General features: G+C 34.1%; 2 protein-coding genes and 1 long non-coding RNA gene across 9 annotated transcripts in view; 1 reads left to right on the plus strand and 2 right to left on the minus strand.

Moving 5' to 3' along the window:
- Positions 1 to 11815, minus strand: part of slc26a3.2 (solute carrier family 26 member 3, tandem duplicate 2) — a 15600-nt gene extending 3785 nt beyond the window's left edge. The window contains exons 1-12 of one of the 4 annotated variants that reach the window (XM_084110644.1): positions 11593 to 11815; positions 7870 to 7946; positions 6378 to 6546; positions 5881 to 6020; positions 5120 to 5230; positions 3987 to 4147; positions 3739 to 3903; positions 2122 to 2274; positions 1727 to 1809; positions 1047 to 1194; positions 822 to 935; positions 64 to 141 (exon numbers count right to left, since the gene is read on the minus strand). In XM_084110644.1, the coding sequence (XP_083966770.1) occupies positions 64 to 141; positions 822 to 935; positions 1047 to 1194; positions 1727 to 1809; positions 2122 to 2274; positions 3739 to 3903; positions 3987 to 4147; positions 5120 to 5230; positions 5881 to 6020; positions 6378 to 6508 (1284 nt within the window). In that variant the 5' untranslated portion in view covers positions 6509 to 6546; positions 7870 to 7946; positions 11593 to 11815. Of the gene's footprint in view, positions 1 to 63; positions 142 to 821; positions 936 to 1046; positions 1195 to 1726; positions 1810 to 2121; positions 2275 to 3738; positions 3904 to 3986; positions 4148 to 5119; positions 5231 to 5880; positions 6021 to 6377; positions 6547 to 7869; positions 10547 to 11592 lie in introns of all 4 variants that reach the window. The other 3 variants (XM_084110643.1, XM_084110645.1, XM_084110642.1) reach the window with 3 other exon arrangements.
- The window catches only part of LOC311080605, a 22147-nt gene extending 1240 nt beyond the window's left edge, over positions 1 to 20907 (plus strand). The window contains exons 4-11 of one of the 2 annotated variants that reach the window (XR_014605651.1): positions 4053 to 4172; positions 13864 to 14223; positions 14325 to 14709; positions 16458 to 17996; positions 18176 to 18212; positions 19486 to 19559; positions 20452 to 20549; positions 20769 to 20907. This is a non-coding gene — a long non-coding RNA (uncharacterized lncRNA). The remainder of the gene's footprint in view (positions 1 to 4052; positions 4173 to 13863; positions 14224 to 14324; positions 14710 to 16457; positions 17997 to 18175; positions 18213 to 19485; positions 19560 to 20451; positions 20550 to 20768) is intronic. The other variant, XR_014605652.1, reaches the window with a different exon arrangement.
- slc26a4 (solute carrier family 26 member 4) lies at positions 12447 to 21319 on the minus strand. 3 transcript variants are annotated; one of them, XM_084110641.1, is made up of 21 exons: positions 20734 to 20872; positions 20446 to 20627; positions 20238 to 20377; positions 20036 to 20146; positions 19373 to 19575; positions 18988 to 19152; positions 18108 to 18260; positions 17891 to 17973; positions 17427 to 17574; positions 16636 to 16749; positions 16473 to 16550; positions 16255 to 16350; positions 15957 to 16063; positions 15212 to 15281; positions 15035 to 15127; positions 14818 to 14913; positions 14434 to 14670; positions 14110 to 14164; positions 13856 to 14001; positions 12892 to 12975; positions 12447 to 12811 (listed from the first exon to the last, which is right to left on the minus strand). In XM_084110641.1, the coding sequence occupies exons 2-21, from the start codon at positions 20580 to 20582 to the stop codon at positions 12788 to 12790; spliced, it is 2340 nt and encodes a 779-aa protein (XP_083966767.1). In that variant the 5' UTR covers positions 20583 to 20627; positions 20734 to 20872; the 3' UTR covers positions 12447 to 12787. The 3 variants fall into 3 exon arrangements, with proteins under 3 accessions (XP_083966767.1, XP_083966766.1, XP_083966765.1); XM_084110640.1 differs by lacking the exon at positions 20734 to 20872 and adding an exon at positions 21210 to 21319 and having other exon boundaries at positions 13856 to 14164; XM_084110639.1 differs by having other exon boundaries at positions 13856 to 14164.
- Positions 21320 to 22497: the final 1178 nt, after the last annotated feature.

Here is a 22497-nt window from a genome sequence, read left to right on the forward strand (position 1 = left end):
AAGCTCAAAGCTTTCTGTTATCAAAGTCAATAAATGCATGTCTAAAGGATTTAAATGACCTACCTTTGGTAGAGGTTCCAGCAAAAACCCTATCCCCAAGATTACCACCAACACGATAATGGCAGAGAGTAAACCAGCTATCTGAAAAGCACATTTAAAAAAAATTAACTAAAGATGAGATTTATAAAGACATTTAGAATGTTACAAAAGATTTATATTTCAAATAAGTGCTATTCTTTTGAACTTCATATTCATTAAAGAAAAATACTATGCAGCACAACTGGGTTTTTTAACATTGATAATAATAATAAATGTTTCTTGAGCAGCAAATCAGCATATAAGAATGATTTCTAAAGGATCATGTGACACTGAATACTGGAGTAATGATGCTGAAAATTCAGCTTTGCCATCACAGGAATAAATTACAATTTTATTATTTTAAATTAGAATAATATTTAACAATTTTACTGTTTTTACTGTATTTTTGATTAAATAAATGCAGCCTTGGTGAGCATAAAAGTCTTTCAGAAACATTAACAAATCTTACCGACCCCAAACATTAGTGTGTGTGTGTGTGTGTGTGTAAAACAAGTGTAGGAATAGGTTATTAATATTTATGTCATGGTTTTGTTTATTCAATTATTTACCACATGTATGAACTCTTTCTGAGCACTAGAGGCCGGTATTTCTCTGTGGCTGGAAAACAAATTCCCTAATTGAGATGCCACAGATGCAAAATGACCTTTTTATGTTCCAGCCAGTGAGAAAAGCTTGCAAACAGTTTAACAGAGGTTGAACATCTGATCCTTGAAGCTGTTTACCTGTGTTTTTCCTCCGGTGCTTTCTTGAACTGCACTTCTGGAGAGAGCTGTACTGGCTACCAGAGACTTGAACGATCCTCCAAAGATGTTGCTTGCCCCAAATGCAATGAGTTCCTGCGTGATTTTATGTGTCATTATATGTGTCATTATAGACGTTCTTCCACTGACTGTTTGTCTTCTCACATTTTAGTTACATTTTAATGTGTGATATTAGTCAGGGCTTACTTGATTTCCATCTAGAACGTAGTCATGCTTTACAGAATAGACTTTAGCCACTGCAAAAGCCACGGCAAATCCCACAATAGCTATTGGGAAAGCCTCCACTGCTGTCATCTGGAAAATCTGCATGTCCGGAGCCATTGGGGACTCAAACCTGGACAGATGAAAATGTGTTTATTTTTTACTGCTCTGCTAGCTTTGTGTTCTGAAGCATAAACATTTGTTTTTGTTGCTGTATAATACTTATGCATAAAGAACCTTACATTTAAAAACAATTCAATTCAATTGAATTTTTAAAATGCAACATTTGGAATTTTAGCCCATGTATGAAAACTTTGAGGATATCTAAATTTGACAAGATGAGCTTTTTGCACCTATATGCATTTAAAATGTATAGCCTTTCTCTTCCTGGAAAATGGACCAAAAACACTGATGACTCATCCTGCACTACAATTTTTTTGTCCAATCAAATGTTGTCTAGAATGAGAATGCACTGTCCCTCTATTTATTATTATTATTATTATTATTATTATTATTATTATTATTATTATTAATAATAATAATTTTTTTCAAGGGGCCCTTCAGTATGTCCCACCCACAGAATTTTTTATTTGTTTTATTTCAAGGTGTTTTAAAATCATGGCTTTATTAGTACTGTTTTAAAATATGTAGATTGCGATGCTTACGTGTTTGGAATTTTCCCCACCACATCCACTCCGTGATTATCCCTGAAGTTGAACGCATAGGAGACGCCACAAGCTATGATGGTCTGTTGGGAAAAGTGCTTTTAGCGATTTTTTTTTTTTTATTTATTTATTTATTTTTATTTATTTTTTTATATATATTTGCTTTGAACACAAAATATTACATTTATGGGACTTTTGTGAATTCGAATTTTCAAGTGAATTATATGCACTTGAGCAAATATTAACTTATACAGTGTTTGGCATGATAGTTTGTTAGATATAAAAATAATGATAATTATTGATAATCTTTATCATGCCAGATAAAGGAATAACATTAGTAATTCCATTGTCAGGTTACAGAATAGGTAAAGGTGATAAAGGTTCATTCAACTCACCATAATTACTTCTATGGGAATGGGCACGGGTAACTTGGACTTAAATCTGTCGTTGATCTCCTTCACGCCCAACACCATCACCATCACCACAATTGAAGTGACCAGATCATGAATATTTGTGGAAGTGATCTGGGTAAATACACTCTCAAGTGTCTGCAGATAAAACAAAGGACACAGATTGTTTTACAGGAGTCATTTTACACTATAGTCTACTTATATGTTAGTATATATATACAGTACTGTGCAAAAGTCTTAGGCATGTTAATATCCCCCCCCACCCCCCACCCCACCCCATAAAAAAATGGTTTTAAGTCAGTTATTTATATATTTTGCTGTAGTGTGTCAACAGGAAATATCAGTTTACATTTCCAAACATTCATTTTGCCATTAATTGTAATAATCCAGTGAGATTTCTGTATGCACAAGGAATAAGGTTATAAGGTTTCTTCAAGCATCTCGGAGACGTTCCCGCAGTTCTTCTGGATTTAGTCTGTCTCAGTTTTTTCTGTTTCTTCATGTAATCACAGACGGACTCGATGATGGTGAGATCAGATCATACCGGCTGTTGTCAGATTCCTTGTGCATACACAAATCTCACTGGATTATTACAATTAATGGCAAAAAGAATGTTTGGAAATGTAAACTGATATTTCCTACTGACACACTACAGCAAAAGATATAAATAACTGACTTAAAACCATTTTTATGTGTGTAATATATTCTGTAATATATTCAATACACTGCAAAAAAAATGCTCTTCCTCCGTATTTTTGACTTTTTTTGGAGTACAAATATCTAAACTTTCTAAAAATCAAGATACATTTACTTGAGAAGCAAAATCACTTTAGATATTAAGTCTTGTTTTCTGAAAAAGGTTTCAAACTGAAGTGTGTTTTTGCTTAAAACAAGAACAAATATTTGCCAGTGGGGGTCAGAAAAATCAACTTAATTCAAAGGGAAAACAAGTTTTTTTGTCTTACTCCACTAGCAGATCTTTTTCTTGACTTAAGCATAAACTCACTTAATTTTCATTTTTTCAGAAAATAAGACAATATCTGTGTCGTTTTGTTTCTCAAGTAAATGTATTTTGATTTTAAGAATTTTTTGATATTTTTACTGGACAACAAGACAAAAAATAATGAAGAACATTTTCTGCAGTGTAATATTATATATATATATATATATATATATATATATATTTTTGGTCCCTATATGAGGAAAACGGCTTATAAATCATATGATTTTTTTTGAAAATGTAAAAATGCAGAAAGTATTCTGTGATTGGGGGATTGGGTAGTGTAGGGGGATAGAATATACAGTTTGTACTGTATAAAAAATCTGTACGTCTATGGAAAATCCCCATAAAACATGAAAACTGTGTGTGTGTGTGTGTGTGTGTGTGTGTGTGTGTGTGTGTGTGTGTGTGTGTGTGTGTGTGTGTGTGTGTGTGTGTGTGTGCTTTTAATATGAACTGTGGGTTTTAGCTCTAAAGTTTTAACTAGTATTATTTTTGTATTGTTTATTGGATTTTAAAAGTGTAGAGATAAAGCTTTTGTTATGCAAGTTAAGCAAAAGGATTGTGACTGTGATGAGCAGGAAAAGTGTATTATGACCTACATATATAATGGCAAATGGTCCGCTGAAACCCGGCACAGTCAGTCCTAATACAAACTTGAGCTGAGAAACCAGGATGTGAACAGCAGCTGCGGTGGTGAATCCTGATATCAGAGTATCCGACAGGTACATGACAATGAAGCCCACCTGCAGCAGCCCCATACCAAGCTGGAAATAAAGAGAATGAATATAAGCATCGATGTGATTGAAAATTGCTTTTAGGTTTAATAATGAGAGGATGGCTGATGTACCTGGAATAAACCAACTAGGAAAGTGAGGGAGGCAGACACTAAGATCCTCTGTTCATCTTTCGTCAGGCCCTCAAAGGCAGTGATGTTGGCAGGCGGACCCTCATCGGGCACCAATCTGGTCACTACCGCCCCCACCATGAGACTCAATACAGGGAAAGCTCCTGGTGTGAAGAACAACACATAATGGTGAGTATATTTATAGTATATTAAATGTCATCAGACGGTCAGAAATGATTGCCTCTTTGATATCTGTCTGATTAAAGTCCATATATTTAGAATGTTTATTAGACAGTGTTATTATTGTTGTTGTATTTTTGTATTTTTTGTGATTTGAGCAAAATTTATGATACAATTGTTGTTCTTTTTGTTGTTTTTTGGGTAATTTGAATATGTTATTGAAACGCAATTTTGACAAATACTTTTGGAGATTTCAGTCTTTCTCATTTTAAGCTGCACTTAGCTGAAAAAGCTGGCCAGGGATGGACACCAAGTGAACTGACTTCCCTAAGAGATACTTTGGTTGAGCACAATTGTGCCAAATCTAAATTAGAGGGTATAAAACAATAAAAATGAATGTTGTTATAGCATTATATTTCAAGAACTAGACAGATCTTGGGCCCGTTGCATAGACTTAGCCAATATGTTAAAGACTTAGGCCTGGTTTCACAGACAGGGCTTAGATTAAGCCAGAATTAGGCCTTAGTTACATTTAAGTAGCTTTTATAAACGTGCCTTAGAAAAAACATTACTGGTGTGCATCCTTGGACAAAACAGTGGCATTTACATATTTTAAGATATGTCAGTGCACGTTGCTTTCGGTTAAAACACCTCAAACATGCATTTTAGTGTGGGACTAGACTTAAGCCTTGTCTGTGAAACTGGGGAATAAACTTAGCCACTATGTTAAGTGTGACTTAAGAACTTGTTTGACCAACTAGTTAGGCAAAAGGTAATCAGCCTATTTAAATTAGACCCATCTTCCATTTTATGTCACTTTAAAAAATTTGATGTTGGAAAACAGAAATTAGACGACTAACTTTTAATACTAGTCTAAGCAGTTTATTCATCCGGCCACTGTCACTGACACAATGTTGCTGGTCTCATTCACGTAACCTGCTCACAATAGTACTTACCCACTGAAATGTGTCGTGAGGTGCCCAGGAAAAAATAGAGGATGACTGGAAAAAAAGCAGCATACAATCCATACCAGGTAGAGATGGATGCCAGCAAACTGAAGGCTAGACCTGAGAGGAAAACATTGATAAGTAGGCTATTAAGCAAACCCTGGTAGCACAGTTATAATATTTATCTGATCTGTGAATGCCCTCAGTCAACTATTATCCCTCTTATCAACACCCCGTTAACTAAGTTCAACTTCTCTGTTATAAATTTTTTTGAAGTGTGTGGATGACATAAGCAAAAGCAGTTCAGATTTTTGTTTGATGGTTAGAAAGGACATGTCAGGCTCTTGATAACATACAGTAATTGAGATTAATTAAAAAAAGGAATGCACTAGCTCTATATACGTATATCTTAAACACGCTTCCTTTGCTCAATATGTACTTCTTTTCTGGATTATCTTCTAATGACATTTATCATTTCACCCACGGATCGCAGATAAATGCACTTTTCACTTATTTTGACACATTTCATATCACGACGTCATATCAGAGTTATCCCATGTAGACACTCACATCAGTCACAAGCAATCACTAAATCAGTCACAGTTCATATAGATAAACTACATTCTTACGGCCTGATATCATATTTCATCTAATATCTTTAATCTATTTTTAGAGCTTATGTATTGAACGCTCATGTTGAGAGCGTTCAATACATAAGAGCATCATAAGATGATCATATAAGATCATATAAGAGCATCATAAGATGTTACCTTGTAGGACGGCAACCAGTCCAGTGCTGACACCAGACACAATGTCATTCAACAGCCATTCTTTGATCGGGTAGATCCTTATCCATCCAATGATAGGCAGCAGAGAAACGGCAGCGTTCTTTGCGCGTTCTGAAGTACAACTAGCAAAACAATATGCAAACACCAAAGGTGTTATTTGTCTTTTTTTTTTTTGCATGTAATAACATATTTAATACATGACACAATGATGTCATTCAAGTTATTAAAAACAATTTTTTATATATATTTTTTTTAAGTGCTATTACTCTCTAAAAAAGACTGAAAGCTATATCTGCTATATTTTGAACATATCCTAAATACATTAATGAACATCTGGAAATGTAGTAGTAATAATAATAACAATATATTTTTAATAAAGTATTAAATATACAAAAAAGAAAAGAAAAAACCCTAAAACCCGTTTTTATAAATTTCTCTGCACTGCTTAATAAATGTTCAAAGTTAAGTAGTGTACTTACGTGAAGTACTGTTTAACATGGTCCAGCAATCTCTTGTGTTTCCGATTGACTTTTGCGTGTTCGTCTTCAAAGCCGTCTTCTGAGTATAGTGGTCTGTTCACCGCATACTTCTGCGTTGAGGGTCGGAGCATTGTGCGCCCGTAGAGCTGGGGGCAAAAATCCTACTGATCTGTGTGGTGACCAAATAAAATCAATTCATGAATATCTGCTCCAGCTCTGGCTACCGTCAAGCTGAATCTGTCGCGTTTGCTTTTATATTGGCAATCATGGAAATGATGTGTAAGATGGAGGTGTTTACACAAACGCACTATGAGTAAACATCATGCAAGGTTATGTGTTTGTTGATGAGTGTATAATAGTATGTGTGTGTAACATTCACATTTAGCCTGATATCTCTAGGATAGCTGTTTCAAAAATTTCCACAATTTTAGATGCTTGACTCCTTGTACATGAACATATTCATTATAATTAGGCTTTTTGTCAGCATTTCTGTTGTCATAATCTGCAGTAGGGATCAGCAGCTCCATCTTTTTTTAACATTTAATCCCAGCAATAACAATATCAACAACAAAATCAATAAATTTAGTTTTTACTTTTATCTTTATTATATTTTTGTTTACATCATATATAGTTTTTGCCTTCGATGTATGATTTTTGTCCATGGAATTACAACACTTAAATTTATTTACTTTATTTTCATCATCAATTTAACTTTATTTTATTTTATTTTATTTTATTTTATTTATTTTATTTTATTTTATTTTATTTTATTTTTGTCCATGGAATTACAACACTTAAATTTATTTACTTTATTTTCATCATCAATTTAACTTTATTTTATTTTATTTTATTTTATTTTATTTTATTTTATTTTATTTATTTATTTATTTATTTATTTATTTATTTATTTATTTATTTTATTTTATTTTATTTTATTTTATTTTTATTTTATTTAAACTTGGGGTCAGCGAGATTTTTATTTATTTTTTTTGAAGAAATTAATACTTGTATTCAGCAAGGATGCATCATGTGACAGTAAAGACTTTTACATTGTAAGAAAAAATATTTAAAATAAATGCTGTTCTTAAGAACTTTGTTTTCATCAAAGAATCCTGAAAAAAATGTATCACAGTTTCCACAAAAATATTAAACAAACACAACTGTTTTCAACATTGATAATAATCAGAAATGTTTCTTGAGCAGCAAATCAGCATTTTAGAATGATTTTTGAAGGATTATGTGACTCTGAAGACTAGAGTAATGGCTGGAAAATTCAACTTTATTTATTAGGAATAAATTACATTTTAAAATACATTAAAATAGAAAATAGTTATTTTCAATTGTAATAATATTTCACAATATTACTGTTTTTACTGTATTTTTTATCAAATAAATGCAGCCTTGGTGAACAGAAGAGACTTCTTTTCAAAAACATCCTTACAGACCCCAAACTTTTGAACAATAGTGTATTTTTGCATTGTTTTAATCCTACCTGTTCTCAGTTCAGTGGAGTATTAAATATTCCCAGTTTGCTGTCCCTGTGTTGCTTCAAAAGTTGCGCTGGTCTATCTGAGATATTCAAAACTGTGTCAGTTTATAAATTGCTATACTTATCATGTTTGTAATTATTAACAGTTATCAAGATATCTTCTTCACATTGCCAGCCACATCTCCCCTTATCCCTGACCATTGTTCTTTCTGATAACAAACTTGGCAAAAGCCGTCTGCTTATCAATTTCTTCCTGTCATCACCTCATGGCAAAATCTTTTGATACTGCAAATATAATGTGCAAACTATTCGTTTGTTCTTTTTCTATTGTGTCAAAAAATGTTGATCTAAAAGTAAAAAAAATTGTATATCATGTATTGATATTGATATATATTTATTTTTATTTATATTAGTTCTGGTCTTGGATGCCGATTGGTCAAAACAGCATTTCAGTCATGCCAAACTAATTGATAATGTATCAGCTATGACACCAAAAACACTAGTTCACTAAGTTCACTAGTTATTGTGTACATATGCTGCATCAGAGTGGCGTTCTGTTATTGTATACATGTCATATTCTGATGCCTAATGAATTCAGTGCTGAATGAAAGTACAATTTGTACAGTCTGAAGGTTCATTCTTTGAACGGCAAACTTCCTGTTACCTGAAATGAAAAGAATGACAAGTATGACACATAATTCATGGTAACTGTAATGAAGTAATTTAGCTTGGGGTTTCATTCTCATGTGATTCTCTGTAAAACATTGCATCATTCTTTTATAAATTCTTTTCATTCTATCCAAATTACTTCCATTTCTTTAACTGTGTATAATTAGTGATGTCACATTCATATATTTATCACTATGCTATTTTTGTTGCTTCAGTGGTCGGCATTCAGAACCTTTGGATGCGGGCGTCTTGTGTGTGTGTGTGTACACTAAAAAGTAGTAGCAATTTTAATTAACCTGTTAACCGTTGCCAATGCGCGGGCGCACTGAAGCGTTTTTTTTTTTTTTTTTTTTTTAGTTCAAAGTTACTATCAGATTTAATGTTATACCTTTACAAACTATACATCATTAAAAAGATATGACTCAAGTTTCAGTATTTGACCACTATTTTATTCTGAGAAACTTATAGTGACAGTTATTTCTTAATTTGTGTCAGGAGTTATGAAATAAAAAAATGAGTAGATACCTTTAATATGAATTATGCGCGTCAGCCGTTTCATTCAAAAAAAACTCCGTGCTGTCGTCATGACAGCGATTCACAAAACAACGTCCCTCAGGGCTTTAGCTCAAAAATGTGCAGATTTGGAGAAATATTGATAGATTCTCATAGGTTTACATCAGATTTCTATAGACAGGAATAATATTTATTGAATTTATACCCAAATGCGTCGATGTAATAATTATGAGCGCTTCATAGTGATGTACTGTGTTTTCAATCCATACCAGCAGCCTGAGGGCGCCCTCGCCGCCCTGTGCACAGTATAGTCCATATATGGAACACATGAAGAAGTGCCATAATCACGTGACATTCCAGGACGTCACACACAGCTAACAGAAATCGCGCTGTAACATGCAGATAAAGATGTTTTGAAGACAATAAATATGATTGCAATGATATTTGAGTTACCTGTGTTCTTCGAGCCATGTCAGGTATTTTCATAGTAATAGATTATATTTATAACGTAATGCTAATCGATATAGACTTTATCATCGTGCAGAAAACTATAAAATAATATATTTTCTGTCTGATTTTTTTATCTGAAGCCAAATTAGATCACAGAAGATTATTTAAAACACTCGACTTGCGTTATAAAGTAAGTTTGGAGCACAAACATGGTTTTAATCTCATATATTGTCGTGTATTGATGGTGTGCTAAGCTAACATGCTAGCTAGCTCTAGGTGCACCTGCCACCTAGTAGTTATTCTTTATGATTTTTTTCTAAAAAAGGAATGCTTACTGGAATTTTCTGGAGAAAAACAATAGAACACTAACCACATAAAACGCAAAAGATAACTGACAAGAAGAAACTAAAACACAGGGCCTCAACACGCAGGGGTTAACAAGGAAACTAAATTAACAACAGGTAAACTAAATCAATATAACTAACTGGCACACACTAGGAAACTAGGTCAACATACAATAACAGGGAAGAGGAACAGAACCAAAACACAATAAAACACAACTTTTAAAGGTATATTAACATTATATAATTAAATGACATAATACAGTTAGGAAATACAGTTTGTAAAATACAGTCAACAAAATGTCAAGTTATACATTTTCAACCCTATTTCTTATGGATTAGTTATGTATTGTGTATATGTTTTGTTGTTTTCATTATTTCTCCAGAAGTAAATATTTGGTCATCATGTCCTAATCAAATTCTGAATGAGAAGATCCAGCCCTTCTCTTACATCTGAACCTGCAGCTTTTATCATCAAATTAGTTTATGCTTCTGTTTTCTTCAGGTCCAGTAGCTTGCATCAGAACTGGCAGCTCTTTGATATAAGAGGTTTGAGATGTGTCTGCTACACTGAAGACTACATTTTACATGATATTCCAATGTGAGCTCAGGTACAACCACTTTTTATCAGTGAAAAGATGTGCTTGATATCTTGGGTTATATTCCAGCTTGATGATCTACATTGATACGCTTGTTGACCACACACTCTGCAAGCAGTTAAACAAGAAAAAGAATTTATATATTTATATATATTTAAAAAAAAAAAAAAAATATATATATATATATATATATAATATTGTGAAATGTAATTGCAATTTAAAATAACTATTTTCTATTTTGATGTATTTTAAAATGTAATTTATTCCTAATAAATAAAGCTGAATTTTCAGCATCATTACTCCAGTCTTCAGAGTCACATGATCCTTCAAAAATCATTCTAAAATGATGATTTGCTGCTCAAGAAACATTTATTATTATTATCAATGTTTCAAACAGTTGTACTGCTTAATTTTTTATGGATTCTCTGATGAATAGAAGGTTCAAAAGAACAGCGTTTATTATACATTATAATTGAATTTTCTGTCAGTTTAAATCATTTTTAATGCATCCTTATAAAAGCATTATTTCTTTTTTTTTTTTTATCATACAGAATCCAAATTTGTTTAACGTTAGTATATAATACAGATAAATATAATAATGCATGAGACAGTAACATTTACATTAACATTTTTATATATATATAATACATTTTTATACTTCATATAAATTATATTGAATATACATTTTATGTGTTTGTCCTGTTTTAAATGTAATTTTTTTGTCCTTGTATTGTTATCATTACGTTTTCTATGCGTCATCATCACTGAGGGGAAAAATTATTTATCAGTACACTAGATTTTTACAGCATAGACTTTACACCTAGAGCCATAATAATTATCAAAGAGATCACTGTGTGATCTTTGTAGATAAGGTGGCAATCCTCACCACAGTAATTAATCAGTCTATTTTAACTTTCCCTGACGTTAGCCAACGACACACAATACAACATAATTGCGTTAACAATTAAATAGTGATACATTTATTAGGAAAGGTGTGTTATTGACGTAGAAGCGAACTTTTGATTCTGTGATTTATGCCTAAATTATGTTTACCACTTACTGTTCATCTTTTACTGTGCATTCTCATGTTAAGTTGAATTATACTCTAATACTAATATTAAAGATCATAGGAGACGCTCAATGCGTAAACGTACCTTAGAAAGCCAGAGTCAGTCAGTCAGTGAGTAGCCAGGGATGTGTGTGTTTAAGGCACCCATGTCCTTGGGTGTTTAATGCGCTCAGTTACGGTTACCAAATGTTTAAAGTACACAAAAGACCTCCAGATAGAGCAACACAGGAATGTCAACAGAAATTAAACAAGTGCTTTTTTTGTTGAGCTTGTAATTTGTTTCATCTTAGGTAAACAGCAAGGTCTATCTATCCCCTTCTGTGTATGTGTGTGGAAAATTCCGATCATTTTATAGAGATGATGGTCTAGACAGGTCCATTTTTTTTCATGCATCATGTTTAACACTGTTTAGCAAAGTTGGACGTGTGGCATTTAGCCCATGTCTGTTTGCTTTGAGGTCAGAGCAAACAGACATGTTGACAAAATTAACTTTTAGCATTTAAACTTTAATCTTTTTCTTCTAGGAAAATAGACCAACAAAAATTGATGACTTATGCTGCAAATTTTTGTCCAATCAGATGCTCTCTAGAATGAAACTGCCCTTCCCCCAATACCACTTACCCAATACCAATTAGCAAATCATGATTCACGCAGTTATGTAAACTAAAGGCTATTGGTTCTTTTTTTTTTAAAAAGTAATGAGCCCGATACGCTCCACCCCAACTTCTTGTTTTAATAGAAAATACATCAACACAGGAAATATTATATTTGACTCGCTCGGTTTTACATTACTCATAATGTGTCACAAACCCCCCCCAAAAAAGTAGGTAACAGAGTTTTTTTAAGTATCTGACCACAGTGACATCCCAAGAACAAATCAGGGTTAGTAGACTAATAAAGCACACAGAGACACACTAAAATGTTATTTCCCAGGTGATTTATTTACAAATATTAAATGTTCTTCTGCTTTAAGATTTTCAGTGATCAGTTCTTAGCAATAAATATATGTTTGTTTTATCAAAAAGAGATAAAATCCTTCTTCTGCTGTCCATATTGATGAACAGGCCTCCACGGGATGAACATCCTGTATTGTGCTGATTGGCATTTGCCTCAAAAATAAGGCTGTAAAAATGAAAGCCCTTAATGTTTTTTAACTTCAGTTATTTAGTTATTTTTCTAGTCCTCCCTGGACAAAGGTAAACGTCTCCTGACTCATTATCAGCAAATGAATAGGAAGACGATGACTGTCTTTCCCAGCGACTGAATACGGGGAGTTTTTCTCAGTTTGAAAGTCCATGAATAGCCTAGACATGGAAGAGAAACACTTGTTTGGTGGGTTGCTAAACTGAGTTATCTGATAATATAAAAGATCTGGGATGCTCACCAAATGTTGGTTGTCATAGGTCTCAATCAGGTCCTCATCTTCAGTAAATGGAAGTGGCTCTTTGTCATCTTGCAACTGTAAAATCTTAACATATATAAACAGTGTCTTCAGAATGGCGTATTAACATACTAATCATATTAATTTTACAGTATGTACACTGTGCACTGTATTGGGAATTTCTATATGCACAGAATACTTTACTACAAATAAGTTTGAGGTTGTAAGATGTATTTTTTTTAAAGTTTCTTATGCTCACCAAGGCTGCATTTATCTGATCAAAAATACAGTAAAAACTGTAATATTGTGAAATCTTATTAGAATTTAAAATACTTGATGGTATGTCATGTGATTGAAAAGCAAAATTTTCTGAAGCTATTACTCCAGTCTTCAGCGTCACATGATTTGGTACTCAGAATTTCTTGTTATCCATGTTGAAAATTGATATTTTTGTGCAAACTGTGATACATTTTTTAGCTATTTTCTGTGTGAGACTTCTGAATCATTAGCCATTATAAGTAAATGACTAGAAGAATAACAAGGTGCCGTAAATGGAAAACTATTTGCTCTACAAACCTATCATAAATTAAAATGATATGATAACAAATACTGTTACTGTTAATATCAAGCAGCATAAAAGTTTTTGTACAGCTGAAATAACTAGAAGTGGACGACACCGGAAGCCACGCACATTCAAGTTACAAATGCCTGCACCCTCTCTTACATTTAAAATAAGGTGGATGAACTGACAAGGAATTTATTAGCCACCTCCCAAATTTATGTTATCACCAAGTTAGGCCAGAGTCATTAGCAGCTTCATTATGAGACAATTTACACATAGAACTGCTGTCATGTCGAAGAACTACCCTACACTACAGAAAAGTATTGTTGCATTGAGAACACAAAATATTCTGTCTATTCAGTCTCCTCTCAAGCTAAAAAATCAAATTAATGCTATTAATTTTACCGTCTCAGCTAATGGATCCTGCTCATTTCCACTGGAGGTTTCCAGCTTGATGAAGAGAATGGCGTCATGGACCGAGAGGAAGAGAAGGTCTCTGGTAACCTCCTCATCAAAGAAGGACAGGGCCTCCATTCTCCTGACAAGCTCACCTGTGACACGAGGACCCTTTAGGTTATTCACTGTTTCCAAACCTGCCATTATCAGGCTGGAGTTTGGCACAGCTTGTATCAACATGTTGTTATAGAGCCAGGCCTTACCATCACAGCCTGCGATATAGACGCTAACCCCAATTCGTATGAATTCCTTTACGACCTGCGAAGATGTGAAATGACAAATTAGCTACTTTTTAAAGGAATACTTACAGCCATAAGGTATTTTAAAGAATGTTTCAAATGTTTTTGTCAATACAATGTGTTTCAAAACAACATTGGACCCCACTGACTTTCATTGTATGGACATTTGTGTTCTGCAGAAGATAGAAAGTCATTCAGCTTTGAAAGGATTTGAGGGTCACCCTCAGATTTTGGCTATGCATTACTGAAGTAAAACCATGACAGCAAAGAGCAATAAAGATGGCGCACCAGTTTGAGAGACTTGGCTGCTACCACGTCCAGGAATGAGACGGCTGAGAAGTCCACAACCAGGCTGTGAATATGGACCCTGGGCACTGACACACCGACGGGCAGCTCAGACCTCCAGTCTACCTGGACCTTCACCTCTGAATCTGGCTGAGACGCGTCCTCCTCCAGCTCAGGACCCTGCTGGTTTTCAAAGGCTTTGTTTTCTACTCCCAGTGAGGCCACTGGTACCAAACCATTCTGTGAAGGACATCAGATATGGGAAAGGTCATGAATCAGGTCAGTGAAAATAGGCTTTAAATTGCAATGAATTGCTAAAAGTTTTAAACGTACGTCAAACGCACAGTATTGCAAATACTTTGCTGAAAACTGTTGTGCGCAAAGTACCTCTGTAGCTTGTAGTTTTCCTTTTTTAATGAGCTTGTGGATCTTTTTCAAAGCTTTGTTTCTTTTCTTGAACACCCGCACTGCATCAAACCCCACCTGTAAGACTCACAAAAAAAACTTTAAGCGTCAAAGCACGCCACAAACCACAAATCATGTCTTATACAGTAGTTCATTTCAGATTTTCTGAATTTAGAATTTGAGCAAAAAGTAAACTTACCTCATCTCTCAACTTTTCTTTGAAGTAATCAATATTTGCAAAATAAATAGGTGATTTGCACTTGAAAATCTTAATCCCAGGAATTTCAGCAATCTGAAAATTTTGGGAAATACCTTGTTATTTTAGATAACCATAAGCATGAATTGTAGTAAGTGATAAAAAAAAATTGTATTTTACATTTTTGTAGTCTTTCATGTTTTTGTAGATATCAGTGTTTGGGACATTTCCAAGGCTGGCACAAGAAGGGCTGAATTAAAACGAGAGAAACCAAGACTTATGTTGCACAATTTATTTCCATTATGTAATTGCTATGTCTAATTTCTATTTCACAGTAGTTATTCTCTAATAATTCTTGAACTTTTGTTAAATATTGCAAAACAAGCATTTATATGATGACCTTATTGTTGATAATATTTAAAATCATAGTTTGAGTTATATCATAAACATCAAGCTGCACTAATTCAGATGAACAGTTGTCACATTTCTCAAGAAATATACCAAACCCCCTGAAAGAAACAAAATAAAACAAAAAAGGGTTGAATTTGTTTTGTCAAATAAAAATGTTAACCTTTTTTTGTACAGTGGTTGTGGTTGAGGAGAGACCTCTGGTCCCATTTTAAATCGAAAAAAGTGCGGTTACACTTTATTTTAAGGTGTCATTGTTACAGTGTAATTATATATTTAAGTACTGAGTAATATTAAGCAACTACATGTACTTACTATAGGGTTAGATTATGATTTGGTTGAGGGTTAGTTGCATGTACTTATGTATAATTTACTGTTATTACTATGGTAAGTACATGTAACATATGTAACAAGGACACTGTAAAATAAAGTGTTACCAAAAGTGCTATATAAATGCTTCATTCATTCATTCATTCATTCAGTACATTAATCTCAAACACACTTTAATGCTACTTACAACTGTGTTCTGACCACAACTGTGCCCATCTCAAACACCAGACCAGCCAGCAGGCCCACATCTAAACCCAGCACGATGGAGGCCAGGCAAGTAGCTATCCAGATGAGCTGCAGATGAATGAGGATTCACATGCACTCATCTCAGACACAGACTGCTGCGATATAATCTCATTTTATACAAATAAACCAAAATGATTCACATGATTCAATTCGTTGATAAATATTATGACCTCAAAACACAATTAGCTTAGAGAAACCCTTGTACACAGTCATGCATATCTTAAGTCTTGTGTACTTACACAGTCTGTCCTGTTCTGTCTCCAGAGTACAGGCACTTCAGAGATCTGCATGAACATGCCCTTCAGGTTGGCTATAACAATGGCAGCTAGCACTGACTGCGGGACAGAAAGGGATGATTTGAGTGATGTATTTTGGCTGTATTAAATGTTTTTTTTGTAGTGAAAGACATTGTGAACTGTTCTTTTTTCTATTAAAACATTAGGTTCCTCTACTACACCTTCTGCAGAGGCTGAAGAAAGGGCCCAAGGGCCAAGATCACTATCATCACCATCAGAGCTGAGATGATACCAGCAACCTGCAACAATGAGAAGAGAGAACAGTTAAATCTGGGTAGTAGTACTGTATTTACACAAACACACACACACACACACACATTTTACCTGACTCTTCCCCCCTGTGCTTTCCTGTACTGCAGTCCGTGACAGTGCAGTGCTGGCCACAAAGCTTGATAAACATCCTCCGAAAATGTTGCTGACGCCAAAAGCTATCAGCTCCTAATGGGAATAGAGGTGTAGTAAGCCATATCAGGTGGTTTATAATCAGTCTGTATCAGTTTGTTAGAATTAAACACCAGCAATTTACCTTTACCCTTTGGAACAAAGGAGAAAAAAACAAAAAGAAAAATCTTACATTTGAAGACCAATCACAAACCTGTATGCAAATCAATTTAGAACTGACACCCAATTAGAATCTTTGAGGTTTTGTTTTGTTTACAGTTCTCAAAAAATTAAACTCTGTTACACTGCCGGGTTTAGAAATGATATCAGCCGCTGTTGCAAACTCAAATTTGCAACATTCTATTCTGACAGGTGAAAGTGACCTTAAAAGGCCAACTCGTTCTTTCTGTCTCTCCCTCGTAATTTCTCCATCTGTGGGAGAGTGTTGCGCTGACACTTATACTTCACACTCACACAAGCACCCTTGCAAATGTACTTCCCCAGTACTTGTTAATGGCACATTTCATGAAAGAAACCAACTAAAGCAGTAGTTCTCAGCTGGTCTTGACACATTCAAAGCACAAACCATTTAAGTGTTATAATGTACTTTACCTTGTATGACTCTATGGTTCGTTGCATTTTATTATGTGCTTTTAGCATTGTGGACCCACTATCCATCAGACAAAAGCATATTTGCAATGTCAGAGACACACTCACACACTATTTTTGTATACCTGGTTGCCATCGACTGTGTAATCATGTTTTGCTGCATAGACTTTTGCCACTGAGACTGCAACTGCATAACCAACCACTGCTGTAGAAAAACTAGAGCCCAAAATATTCCCGATAAGTGCTATATTTGGTGGCTGTGCCGGTGCAAACCTGTGGAGAAACAAGCAGACACATGGTCAGTAGTTACTATAGATTCACACAACGGTTTTGCACACTGTACTTGTACTGTGAGCCTTTTGTATTTATGCTGTCGTCTCTGATTGATGTAGGTAGGATGTAATAATAACCGTTTAATGTTATTATTGGACAAGGCTTTCAAACTGTCTGTCAGTGTCATTGTTCTGGAGATAGCATTTCTGTTGAAAATCTTTACAGGGACAATAATAATAGTATGTCAATATAAAGTGACTGAATGTGCACCCAGCCCTCATCAGGAAGCAGGAAGTGCCACAGGATGTGCTCTTACCCCCTCGGGAGGCTGTGGACAATGCTGGCGCCGTACTGAGACTTCAGGTCCATCACATGAGAGATTGCAGAAGCTATCACTGTCTATCAGATCAAAAGAGTGAGAGGTAATGGCAATCATTATAAAAAATAAAAAAAAATCATCAAATGTCCGAGAATACAGGCTTAGTCTGTGGTTTGAGACTTGTATAGGACAATTGTGGGAAAACTGTACATACCACAATCACTTCTATGGGAATCGGCAGTGGGATTTTATGCTGAAATTTTGTGTTGATTTCTTTCACAGCCATAACAATGAAGATTGTTAGAAGTCCAGCGATCAGGTCTGCAATGTTCGTTTGGTTGATGTTCCTACCTACATCAATAAGAGTCTAGATGTGTAGATTTTTTTTTTAATAATACAATGTAATAATAATATAATATTAATACTTATTTTTATTTATAATTAATAATAATAATTATTATTATTATTATTATCATCATTAATTAAAATATCATTATATAAAATGTTATGTAAATTGTGGAAATTAAACATAGCAAAGCAAAAATTCACTAGTAAAATTTAATATGGAAAAAAGAACTATTGGAAAAAACAAAAATGTGTGTGTATATATATATATATATATATATGTATATATATATATGTATATGTATATATATATATGTATATATATATGTATATATATATATGTATATATATATATGTATATGTATATATATATGTATATGTATATATGTATATATGTATATGTATATATATATATGTATATGTATATATATATATGTATATGTATATATATATATATATATGTAATATATATATATATATGTAATATATATATATGTAATATATATATATATATGTAATATATATATATATATATATATGTAATATATATATATATGTAATATATATATATATATGTAATATATATATATATGTAATATATGTATATGTATATGTATATATGTATATGTATATATATATATGTATATATATATATATATATATATATATATATATGTGCAGGTTCTTCAAGCTGAGATAGGTGTGTTTGTGATATTAATAAGATGTAAGAGAAAATGTAAGAGACTTACATAAGCAAAGGAGAAGAATCCATTATAGTTGTGGGTAGGAACAGACAGGATGGTTTTAATCTGAGATATGAAGACATGAAAGGCAGCAGCAGTGGTGAAGCCGCCTACCAGTGGGTCTGAGAGATACCTGACTAGAAAGCCCACCTGCATCAGCCCCATAGCCACCTGAGAATAAGCAAAACATATTTGAGTTGCAGCACACCACCTTGATATTAAATGATAATACTGCTGTCTGATGCTTAAGAATACATTTCTACAAAAGTGCAGATTTCTGCCTCCAATATGCTTGAAGTATGCAAGTATACAAATTAAATATTACAATACTGAAATGTTGTTTATTTTAGCTGTATCACATTTTTTAATTTTGAATGTTGTGACTTTTTACCTGGAATAATCCAACCAACATTGTCATAGTACAAGCCACCATGATTCTCTGGGCCTCTCTGGCCTCTACATCCACCTCCATTAATCTTTCATCTGTCACTGTCTCATTCACAGCTGTTATGTTCGCTGAACGCAGAAAGTGCTCATCGGGCGCTAAGGTCAAAACTACAGAGCCCACCATCAGACAGGTGACAGGGAATGGACCTAAATGGCGTATAGAGGCAAATAAGAGAATGACAAGAAAATGTTGCATACTACCCTTACTATTTATTCAGTATGCACATATTCTATATGCATAAAATATGCTTACTACATTTGTATACATCAGTGCACACTGGTACAGAATACTGTACCGAACTTGAACTTCCATTATAAATTAACCAAAAGTAATATTATATATGTTTTCTTGAATCAATATTTAATTGAATTTCTAACAATTAAGTAAAATTACAAGATGCTAGCTGCATGTCATTTTTACAGAATAAAACATGCAATTTATCAAGATCACATAATGTAGTAGTAGCTACTGTGTTAAGCATTTAACGTTACATACCGTATTGCATACTGATTTGCATTAAATGGTAAGTAGTATGCAGTAAGCAGTATAGTAGTATCTTTTATTTGATACCACTTGAAAGATTTATTAATAAAGACATAGACCTACCCACAGAGATGTGTCTGGATGTTCCCAGCACAAAGTATGTGAGAATTGGAAAAAACGCAGAGTAGAGTCCATAGACTGGAGCTACAGAGGCCAGCAATGCATAAGCCACACCTGTTCAACAACAGAAAGCAATTACATCTTTAAAGTAGCATCATTGCAGTATTAAGTTAATATGGTGTTTTGTTCACAGAGTCTATCTTACCTTGTAAACAGCACACTAGACCTGTGCTGACTCCAGAGACAACGTCACTGGGTAACCATTGCTTGACTGGGTATTTAGGAAGCCATTCTAGAATTGGCAGAAGCCCCTTTATCTTCTGAACAGCCCATTTATCAGTGCATCTGTGGAAAATTCAATTAATATCACAATGCAGGTGAAAACACTAGATGTGAGTTCCACATTTACTCACCCGCAGGTTCTGCTCAGCCGTTCTCGTAAACTCTGGATCTCTTGGTCTTGTCTCTCATGGACCTGGTCAAAGATGCTGTTTGAGTAGATACGGCGTGACACGAGGTAATCTTTTTCATGAAAACACTCATCCATCATATTGCCTGATTGTTTATCTGTAAATTCTTGTGTGTTGTATCTTATCTGTTAGAGAAAAAAAGCAGATTTTTTAGATTTCAGATTCATTCAGATTCATTTGGATTTGCTGAGAGTTATGCATTAATTAGTTTATTGTAGTTTTTCTACCTACCGTCACTTGTTCATTTTATTTCTTTATTTTTGTAGGATGGCTAATCCAGATAAGCAAAGCAGAGGATCTTGTCTCTCCTGTGTCAGAACAATCTGATCGGACAGACCAAAAGAGCCCTTCTCCTTTTCTCTGGCCGTGTTCAGTAGACCAGCTCTTCTAGGTCTGCACTAAGATCACTGAACCCATTGACATTAGAAACCCTTCCAGAAATTGGGGAGGGATCCAATCTCCCACTCTGAATAAGGAGGTTTGTGTCCACCAGTCTTTCCCTCACATTTGAGAACCGTAAGTACGAATACAATAGAAAACCTTATCTTGAAGCCTCTTATTCTTAATCAGTTGCACTATAATATCAAACAGTATTGATGGTAAATGAAACCCCACATTTATTTAAGACTATCTGAATAAATACATTTCTTGTCCATTGTTGTTTATACTGAAATACCTATTTGTATAAGTTGATTACGAAGTCTTACCTGTCAGTTCCAGTTTAGAGTTATGTCAAATTGAAATCCCCCAGTCAAGAAAGGGTGCATCTACTGTATGCCAGACGTCCACTTAAACATACATATTGTCCATGTCTATGAAGTCGGACTCTCTTAATGGGAGCAGCATCCCTTTTTTTTGTATTTATAAGCTGAGTTGGGATGTGGGAGGTGTATTAAGGTTAAGCACCAAGAGGAAGCAAAAGGGAATTACATCAGCGGCACACAGCATGCATCCTGCCACGGTTGACTGTCACTCCCAATTTTGTGTGTCTGTTACGGTAGTAAATGAGGGTGTATTTGTGATAGAAAGGGAGTGAGGGGGGGGGTCTGGGATGTGTCAAAGGCGGGCTGGGTTCTGTGTGGCGGGGAGGGGGGGGGGTACATATGTACATTTCGACCAGTGCAGATGTTATTGAACACTCAAGAGAGAACAATATGATCTACGCACGACTCAATCTGACCTTCTTAGCCTCCTTAGTTTGTACAGAATGTCTAGATATGGCCCGATCTCTCCTCAGGACATGAGCCAGCTCTTAAATTCATAGTGTCTGACAATCTTACAGTAAGCCAGAAATGAGTCAGGTTGATAATTTGACTTAAAAGAATTGGTTAGTGAGGACGATTTTAAGCATCAAGCTCTTTTCATATAGGCACAGTACTTTTTGTAGTTTCTTAGTACACTTGTGACATAATGATAATTACTACAAGAAAATAAATTCAACTTATCCCTTTTTTTATGTTAAAAGGTTACAGTGAAAACATTACAGTGAGTGAGGCACTTAAAATAGAAGTAAATGGAGACAAATTTTAAAAGATTTAAAAGCATAAATGTGAACCTTATAATTTTATAAAAGCACGTTGTATTAAATCATATAAACGTATGTATTATTTGAGCTGTAAAGATTTTTTTATTATTTTTACAGTCGTTTTAGGGTTTCATAGTTTACAGCATTGCGTTGTCGGTGCCAAAGTTGTACAATTGGATATAACTACACTGAAAAGTGTGATTTAATTGTATATTTCTCTATTGTGTTTTGTTTTTTCACCATACTAAAATCATTTTAACATGCATATTCTTTACAGTCATTTTAAAGCTTTACTTTTGGAAAAGTGAGTATTTTAACATTTATGGATTTACTTCATTGCCTCTCTATAACCCAGATTTGAGACTTTTTAAAGAAAATGAGGAACTGAAAATTAATTTTGTGGTAGCCAACATTATGCCACAAAGTCTGTCAAATGAGCCGAACTTGTACTGAAACCTTAATATTCCTTT

Source organism: Abramis brama, assembly GCF_963993115.1.
Source record: "Abramis brama genome assembly, chromosome: 4".
NCBI classification, from domain to species: Eukaryota; Metazoa; Chordata; class Actinopteri; order Cypriniformes; family Leuciscidae; genus Abramis; species Abramis brama.